The sequence below is a fragment of the Montipora foliosa genome, chromosome 2, assembly GCF_036669935.1.
Source record: "Montipora foliosa isolate CH-2021 chromosome 2, ASM3666993v2, whole genome shotgun sequence".
In the NCBI taxonomy this organism is placed as follows: Eukaryota; Metazoa; Cnidaria; class Anthozoa; order Scleractinia; family Acroporidae; genus Montipora; species Montipora foliosa.
In genome coordinates, this window is record NC_090870.1 from 22400927 (window position 1) to 22410926 (window position 10000).

General features: G+C 39.1%; 1 protein-coding gene and 1 pseudogene across 1 annotated transcript in view; one reads left to right on the forward strand and one right to left on the reverse strand.

Annotated features, from left to right (window-relative positions):
- Positions 1-10000, forward strand: part of LOC137992677 (peptidyl-prolyl cis-trans isomerase B-like) — a 52486-nt gene that overhangs the window by 21914 nt on the left and 20572 nt on the right. Inside the window, exons 3-4 of the mRNA XM_068838158.1 lie at positions 6485-6520; positions 9612-9796. Of these exons, the coding sequence (XP_068694259.1) occupies positions 6485-6520; positions 9612-9796 (221 nt within the window). The remainder of the gene's footprint in view (positions 1-6484; positions 6521-9611; positions 9797-10000) is intronic.
- LOC137987019 (uncharacterized) lies at positions 1390-2052 on the reverse strand (annotated as a pseudogene).

Sequence of the window (10000 nt, forward strand, 5' to 3'; positions counted from 1 at the left end):
CACCCTAGTGTGTAGGACTTAGAGTGTCATGTGACTTTTGTTGTTGTTCCCGCTCTTGTTATCGAAGGTTTTTGTACGTCGTAGCATTTCACTCGTATACATCCCCTTTCTAAATCGATGTGTAGCCGAGTCCAGTGGATTAAAGTTGTGTTACGCTTCAGTGTCTCGTCGTAAATCTTAACACTAACCCCGTTGGTAGTATTGAGTTCACATTTTAATATTAATCTGATTCTTCTGTAGTAATCTTTGTTATTATTATTATTATTGAAACTTCGTACCAGCACGAAGTAAGATATCGATTTGATGATCCATACGATGTTTTTGAAATTTATCAACATATTTCGGATGAAACATCATCCATCGTCAGTTGTACAATGAGAAATAAATTAAAGTTGAGCAATAAATAGTGTAACAAAGTGAGATATAACATGAATAATTAAGGATGAAGGCGAGAACAGAACAACCACGAAACACGAACAGAAAAAAACAGACTATTTGAGCTAAGAAAAGAAACTAATTAGTATGAAAGGGATAAATTAAGATGTTTGACTTGGGAATCCTCGACTTTGCTTCCACACGTTTCCAATTGAAAATGAAAGAAGCCATGCATATCCTTTGGGAGCAGCCATCTTTAAATTCCCAAGTCAAACATCTTAATTTATCCCTTTCATACTAATTAGTTTCTTTTCTTAGCTTAAATAGTCTGGTTTTTTGTTTTGTTTCGTGGTTGTTCTGTTCTCGCCTTCATCCTTAATTATTCATGTTATATCTCACTTTGTTACGCCATTTATTGCTCAACTTTAGTTTATTTCTCATTGTACAACTGACGATGGATGATGTTTCATCCGAAACATGTCTTGATTAAAGATGAATTTCAAAAACATCGTATGGATCATCAAAGCGATATTATTATTATTATTATTATTATTATTATTATTATTATTATTATTATTATGCAGCAGTTACAACTTTTGTATACTATATACAATTAAAATAGTATGACGGGGCACGTGAGCGTAGCCCATTGACTGTAGCGAAAACTTAGCATAAGAATATAACCTTAAAATTTAAATTATGTGTAAAAATTAGCACTAGAAAATTGATAAACTATATAGAACCTCTAACATCTAAAATTCTCTAAAATATATAACTGATTCCTGTTGCATAACAGGAGCCCGGTAGCCTGGGGCTCCCAAAGAATAGCTCTGGGCGCCTTAATTTTTCACAGCAACACCTTTCACTTCATATGTTGGGCTCCTACGTTCTCAGCGTTTAGCTCTGAGGGCCCCTTTAAAATTTTCTTAGGCAGCAGCTTTGCTCTCAATAATTTCCTTGATGATTAATCAACCGGAAAATATTGAAGGAAGGAAGTTAATAAATGGAAAGCGTTCATGCTACAACTTTAAAAGTGCGAGATATGTTTAATATTCCCGAGATTACAGCCTTCTGCATGTTATGGAGAACTCCCTTACTCTTACTCCTGACCAACTCCTTCAGCTCGACCTCTAAGTCTCGGCACCATCCCCCTAATACGTCCATTATGATATTATATTGTTTCACTTCATATCCTTGGTACTTCTGCTTTAATTCCCAGCGAAGTGGTCCGTATTTCGTGGTTTTCTCCTCCTGTTTTTTCTCCCTATTTGTAACCCATGGGCAACTCATCTCCAGCGAGATGACTCGCTTTGATAATGCATGCATCCACTCTGTTGGCTCTAACTTCTTGGTGCTCCGTGAATAGGGGGACATCCCAGAATGCTTGTGCGTTGTTCGACTCGTACACTGGTTCCGGTTTCAATGGCGAGTACCAAGGTGGCAGTGAGTCTACAAAGCCTAAGTCTTGCAAAATCTCGAAGAAAAGGATCTTCAAGGCTGCATTATGTCGGGTAATGTACTTGTTCTTTGTAAGGGCGGTACAACCAGCCAGGACATGGGTGACACTTTCAGGACCTTATTACATAGCCTGCACGTCACCTCGCCCGTCGTGTCCGTGTGCGTCTTCTGGCAGGCATACAGCCTCATAGGTAATAACTGTTCTTAGAGCTCAAGCATCCCCGCCACTGTCTGCGTTGGGCATTGTTTCCAACCAGTTAGCCACGATTGTTCCTGGAGCTATATTGGTGAGACTGGCAGGTGTTTTTCAACGATGAAAACTATGTAAAACTATGCAAAACTGACTCTAATATTGCTCTCTTGGTCTAAGATGTTTTGCCGGTTAAATTTTACTGCATAGCAAGTCGCATCCCAGGACCTGAGGTATCCAGCATCTACCTTTATTCTTGCTGTCCCTAATAAGCAGGCTTTCTGTGGTAAGACTGAGAAGTAGATGCTCCTCACATTTCACAAAATCCCAACGCTTCGATGACAAGTGGCACCACCTTAACACTATTTCGCTCCAATAGCTTGCCTATGTCGTACTTCAACTAGACCCTCCGTGAGGGTACACTGGGTTGCCTGTGGTACGTGCATCGTTCCAAACAATTTTTTTCAAGGTCATTAAGAAGTCATACCAGAACAGGCCCTTTGGCTCACAGGTCCTCACACATTCGTACGACATATGTAGCTCTAACAGTGCACGATATTGTTTTGGTATTGTCTATCATTGTAGTGCCATTGTAGAAGTCTTGGGTAAATAGTCTGAGAAGACATGTGGTTACTAGCAAAGTACTGAACCCAGAAAGATTGAAGAAAATGAATGGGAAGTGAGAAACATTGGTTTCTGGGCTGACATGTTGATAAACTTCTTTTCACCACAAGTTTAAGCGTGCCCGCTGAGCATCTGACAGCTTTGTAATGCCGAAGTTCACTGAAGCATAGTTAGTCGACTAACTATGACTGAAGTTAACCCTGTTCGGCGGGGTTAGTGTTTGGATGGGAGACCAAAACAATATACCCCTCATAAAACAGAAGCATCGGACCGAAAATACTATTAACGCTAACAAATGCGAACTCAGCAAGGTACAGATCTTGTTAGCTTGCTTTATGCAAAAACAAATATTGATGCAAAAGTAAATAACTATTGATACACAGTTTTTAGAAAGAGCAGAAGGAAGTCTCCAGGACGGTCGATCGAGAATAACATATTTACGACATGAAAACAACATTAATTTTGAACCGTGAATATAGAATATAAAAAGTTACGATCAGCGACAAACATTTTGGGAGATTTTTGCTACGTTCAAATAAATCCTCAAATCGAAAGTGACATGGCCGGAATTCATCGGGCGCCGTGATTAAGTTACCGCGGCATGTTTACTCGCCAAACAGTGAAGCATCTGTGTCAAATGATGGCAAGATACCGGGTTTTTGTAAGTTACTTTTTCTGTCAAGTGTTATAAAGTTTGACAATAAAAAAAGCGAAGTCAAAACAAAGATCACAATCGCCCAACTCTTGCTTATGCAAAGTCAAAATTTACTCTCCAAGACGCGTTCGACGTTATTTATCACCAGGTAATTTCATCATTTTGGAAATGGCAGCCACTTTATTATTCATCTGCGTCACAATTTTTCACTGATTTTGGGGCTCATTTTGTTGAAACTCAAGCACGCTTCCAACAGGCCTGTGAACCCTTCCTGCTTACAGTGCAATACTAAAAAACTTCTCCCATATCACATTTCAACCTTAAGCTCGAAAATTCAATACACAACATGATATTATAATTCACAAAGGCAGAAAATACCACAGAATCCTTTTCGAGCGAAAATTTTATTGAAACAAACAACATATTTGCTCTTAGAGGCGAAAACTTCTTCCTATTTCATTGCCTGCGTGAAGACAAGAAACTCAATCGTGTCAAATTACCATGTACTTCAGATAAATACAGCTCACTTTGATTTCGTCTCGACGGGCGATAGATTGTTGTCAAAGTCCATTACTCGTCGCTTTTGAGATTCCTGCCTAGTTTTTCCAACTGACTTTCCATTATTGAGCTCCATAAGGGTATATTTTGTTTAAGGATCCACTAAAACGCCATTCGCGTTACATGACTTTTGACACCATTGCAGGCTAAGTTAATGATTCTACTGTGTCCACCAGAGAAATCTACGCAGTTCCACTACCCTCTCGATCCTAGGAAAATACGCGCAGAAGGCTCTATGCACAAAGACACCACTTACCAGGGGAGTGACAGGCAAGACTTTTACCGACACGGAAAAAAATACTAAAAAAAAACCGGAAATCTACCTATTTTTCGACTGGGTTTGCCATAGGGCAACCCAGTAATAATTACATTTGTCAATCTTTTCCTGCTCCTTTTCGTTCACCCTTGTATCATTTGGTCAAGCTATATCCACCACTGCGCATTCACGAGGTTTGTTTTTGTGAAAAACAACGATGTCGGGCGGGGAGTGTTCGCTCACCTTATCTGCTTGCAATTTGCAATCTCATGATGTCTTCACTCTCCAGAACTTTCTCCGTACTGTGGCAATGCTTCTTTTCGGAGGTCGGAAATTGTACCGTTTACAAGGAACCCGATGTTCAACAGTCGCCACCTTATCATGCCTCCAGATCTTGTACTCCGTCTGTGCCTGTTTTGGGCATTCTGAAACTATGCAAGTATCCTCCTCCCCACGGCACATTCTACATGCACATACTGTCAATATTTTCTTTGTAGATTACTTTCCTGTAATTTCTCGTTCGTAATGCTTGCTCCTGTGCAGCCAAGATCAGTGATTCAGTCTCTCTCGCCATGCCAATCCCATGCACCGGTTACTGCTGTTCACTGGACAGCAAGTCATATCCCGTGATCCAGTACCGTTCTGGTAATTCTCCCTGTCCCTAACAAACATGAACAATTTTGGTTGCAAGGGCCAACTAGATAAAGCAAAGGTACCGGATCCTGGTGGAGCCGGCACCTTTGCTGTTGAATTGTAACGGTTAATTAAACTCCTTTGTTTTACCGTTCTGTTCTTAATAAAATTAAGTGTCCAGCACTTTTCGCAGAATCATCCTTCCTGGCCCGAGCAAGGTTAGGGTTAATTATTGTTATTATTATTATTATTATTATTATTATTTGTTTTTCAACACAGCTTTCTGGAATAACAGAGGCATCAGGCCTCTTCCCGTGGCCTCAGATGACCTCCAGTTCATGTCACGTCCCAATTCCTTAAGATTCATTCCCTTTCCAGGAATCGTCGTAGAATCCGTGCAGATCCCAGTATTCATACCTTCGAGGTCGGGTCGAGGTCGAGGTCTTATATGTTGCTGTCGAATGAGCCCCTTTGGGATCGTTTCTAAGGCACCTAGAATGACCGGCGATATAGGTGTATTATTATTATTATTATTATTATTATTATTATGGGGCGCAAAACTCATTCGCTCAAATGCATCTACTATTTTAGAAGACATAGAGATCCAAGAAATCCATTACCTGCTGATAGCTTTAGTAAATAAAGAATAAATGCTATACCGAGTAATTGCATTGTGACTAAACTTGATAGACAACAAATGCAAGGAAACGATGTTATGTGCTTGTAATATTTCGATATAAATCTATATCATCTTCGGACTAAGGCGGGATACAAGTAGCAAAATTTTAAATACTGCGAGATTGTGCAACAGTGTAATCACGTGAAAATGAAAAACAAAGAGTTTTCTACTGGCTTTTTAAGAAAAGGGCTTCAAATCATCTTGCCAACGATACCTCCCACAACAACCAGCATCCCCACTATTTGGCTTACCATCCCATTCGTCTGTGACCTAACAACGCAACTTGTTAAGAAGCTTAAACGTAAACTTCGGAGATGTCTCGTCGATCCGAATGTTGACATCCGAATAAAAGAGAAGACAACAAAATTGTGTTTCTTCACAAGCACTAAGGACAAAACGCCACAATTAAGCCAATCAAATGTTGTTTATGAATTCATCTGCCCTGGTTGTAATTCTTCGTACATTGGCAAAACGAACAGAACTCTGTTTGTCCGAACACAAGAACATGCACTCACGGACAAAGAAAGCGCTATATATAAACATCTTCGCGATTGTGATAATATCAAATACATACAAGATTTATACAACTTACCGGAAATTTTTGCAAATGAGAACATTTCATCTACTACTGTAATCAACAAAGAATTCTTCGCCCAAACCGTGCGTGATAACACTAACATAATAGATCGCGATGATAACTGGAATCTATTACTATATAAAGAAGCTTACCATATTAAGCGTTTAACACCATTTCTGAAGAATGGCATAAAAGCCAGTAGAGAACTCCGCCTATTCTCCTGACAGTTTCGTTTCTTTGTTTTTCATTTTCACGTGATTATACTGTTGCACAATCTCGCAGTATTTAAAATTCTGCTACTTGTATCCCGCCTTAGTCCGAAGATGATATAGATTTATATAGAAATATTACAAGCACATAACATCGTTTCCTTGCATTTGTTGTCTATCAAGTTTAGTCACAATGCAATTACTCGGTATAGCATTTATTCTTTAGATCCAAGAAAGTAACATAGTTGCGCCTTGTTTGGTTTTATGCAGGGGGAGACTTCAGCGCTAATGGTGACGGATCCGGATGTAAGTAGACAGCTTGAATCTTTCTTTACCTAAAATAAAGAAAACTACCCGAAGGTGCTGCATTTCATACAGAATGTACTTTACACGAGACGTTGACTTTAATAGGGCACTGGAGTGGCCTCGTCCTTGTGCTTGAAGAGCAGCCCCCTTTGTTTCTTTATTAACCACTATCAAAAATACCATAATACTCTTTGTTTGTCCCTTCAAAATTTTGCATAAGCATTGTTTATATTTTCTATAGCGACTTATAATGGTCCCAAGAGAAACTGGAAACAATGCTTGTGCAAAATTTTGGAGGGACAAACAAAGAGCATTCTGGTATTTTTTATATTGGCTAATTTGATCATTACCATAGTCTACTCTGTAATTTCTACTAATTAAGTGAAGAGGTGCAACAGCTGGTTTCATCTAGGCCTTAGGTGACTTCAAAAACGGCTAGTTCTAAAACAGGGAATGGGAATGAGAGAATGGAACTTGGAATGGGGAATCTCTAAAATAGGGAATCTCTAAAAGGGGGATTTACTAAAATAGGGAATCTCTAAAATGGGGATTCTCTAAAAGGGGAATTACTAAAAGGGGGAATCTCTAACATCTGAGCAGAGAATGACGAAAAGCATGAAAGACCAATTAAAGAAATACTAAATTCTCCCAAGTGGCCGTGGGGGAGGGAGGGGATGAAGTTCAAATGGCCGTGGGGGGGGGGGGGGGGGGGGGCTGTTGAAGTTTCGAGTTGATCGGTGCATTAAGTGAACATGGCTGAGTTTAAGTTTCCCTTGGCTTTTGCCAGTAAAAGGTTAATCAGCGTTCAACGTTTTGAATGGCGAACGTTGCTCTCCAGAGTGTGAATTCTTGCTGATATTCTCATTGTTTGTTAGATTTACAAGGTACTGAAATTTTTCGTGTTGTGCAAAAATATAGGGCCATTGAAAATTAAAAATTATTACAGTGAGTTATTAAAAATAAGATTATTCTTTCGCTTCTTCTTTTGCTCCACTGCAATGGTGAATTTTCAAAGGTGCTTAGAAGGACCCGCTTCTCCACTCCTCTCGCGTTGTACGTTTTTTCAAAATGTAATGAGCAAGGTTTTCTGACTTTAAAGCCATTAACTTTTCTTCCAGCTTCTGTTCCAGCTTTACAACTTTCATACTGTATGTTTTCTTCACATATGTTTTGTCTGCAGCTTTGTTGATATTTTAATAAACGGCATTTCTGTGCGAATTGTACCAGCAGTTCAACAATTGCACTGTTAAAATGGATGCTTGTCATTAAAATCAACCGATCAGATCTCTCGTAATTTTCCCTGTCTCGGCGATTCCCCTTTTTAGAGATTCCCCCTTTCAGAGATTCTCCATGTTAGGGATTCCCCCTTTTAAGAGAATCCCCTTTAAAGAGAATCCCCTTTTTAGAGATTCCCTATTTTAGAGATTCCCCCTTTTAGAGATTCCCCGTTTTAGAGATTCCCCCCTTTTAGTAATTCCCCCTTTTAGAGATTCCTCATTTTAGTAATTCCCCCTTTTAGAGATTCCCTATTTTAGTAATTCCCCCTTTTAGAGGTTCCTTATTTTAGTAATTCCCCCTTTTAGAGATTCCCTCTTTTAGAGATTCCCTATTTTAGTAATTCCCCCTTTTAGAGATTCCCCGTTCCCCGTTCCCGATTCATTATTTTCTGTTTTAGAAGTAGCCCTTCAAAAACCCTTTCAATTCTCATGAAAAAAACACGAGAGAGTTGCTCAAACCAGCGAGAGAAAACGAAGGAAGAAAGTGAATTGCTGGGATCAAGTTGGTATGCAAGAATTTTCTACAGTTCTAAACCCATATTTTTTCACAAGGCTTTTTTAAAATCTACTTTGAATTTTTTTTAATGGACGACACGAGACACAAGCATTTCTCTGGTTTTCGTATGCCATTGAAAGAAAGCCATGCCATTGTAAGTAAGCAATCATATTTCTGAGTTACAGCTGCTACAAAATTGGGTGCAATGTGCTCGGTCACATGCTGACATATTAGTCCTTATCTATTAACGCCTTTTTTTTTTACAATAATCATAAAAATTACAGTCTCCTCGATTGTGATTAGCGGACAGTTGAATACGCCAGTCACATTCAAAGTTGTAGTTTAAATCAACCAATCACATTCGAAGTTGTAGTTTAAACCAACCAATCACAACCTTGATTTCAATCACCATAGAAACAGTGTACAGTCTCCTAAATTGGGGCTTTCTTTCTTTCTTTCTTTCTTTCTTTCTTTCTTTCTGTCAGAGTGACATGAAAGAATTCATGCCTCGTTTGTCAGTCTTAATTTTCCCTCACTTTCATAACTTGGCTCATCTCTTTTTCTCGGAAATTGTAATTTTTATGATTAATTGGTAAGAGGACTTATTGTCGTCCAATTCGGTCTGTAATCATACTCGTGATAAACAAATCGGGCTCCCGCTGCGCGGTCGTCCGATTTTTTTATCATTCGTATGATTGGAATTGGAATTGGACTCCACTCAGTCTTATTACCATTAAAAAGAATAAATGATAACAACGCTGCTGCGTTTGTGGACGTCTCTTGTGTGTATGCTGATCGCGCTGGGGGAAGAAATGGTTAACTTTTTAACAGATAATTCAAATTTGTCTTGCTTCTCTAAGACGCTACCATTTAGACCATTCGCCATTAAATTTATAATATTGAAAATACCATGATGGCCTTAATGTAGTTTGGTCATAAAAGGGTCTCCCTTGTTACATATTGCGTTTTTTAATCGCTCTGAGCACTCCTTTTGAAATTTTCTTTCCTTTTTGTTTTCATGGGACGACCAGACCGTTATCCAATGCACAAACAGTCAGGGAAAAGTCCAGAAAAGTGCAGTAACTTTTTATGCGTATTTCGGGAGCCGTAATTCCTCCCTTTTCATTTAAAAGACAACCTCTCATGACATGAACTATTTCGGTTGTTTTGCTCATTCTGCTTCTCGAGAAACTTGGCTTTACAGAGTAAACGGAACTCACTTTCCGGGATGGCTTTTCGGAGCTTTCGATAAATAAGTCTCAGACTAATTATCATATTATGTAAATTATGTAATCAATATTTCTCATTTTAATTCCAGCAAAAAGCATTTATGGAAAGTACTTTGATGACGAAAATTTCATCTTGAAGCATTACGGTCCCGGCTGGGTGTGTATGGCAAATGCTGGAAAAGACACCAATGGATCTCAGTTTTATATCACCGCTGCCAAGACTTCATGGTTGGATGGAAAGCACACGTGTTTTGGAAAGGTTATCGATGGAATGGTAGGTCTCTTAACACGTCTCTTTTATCTTTACGACATAGTTTCACTCCACTTGTTTCGCACATTGAGCTAGCTGTGTAGAGGATGGTGATTGAACGGGATTCTCGCAATGTCTTATTGAAAGACTGAGAATGCTATACAGCACAACATACTCGAAAGGTTTTCTGCGTTCGTTCCGTAAAAGAAGCATGATGCGGTCATTACG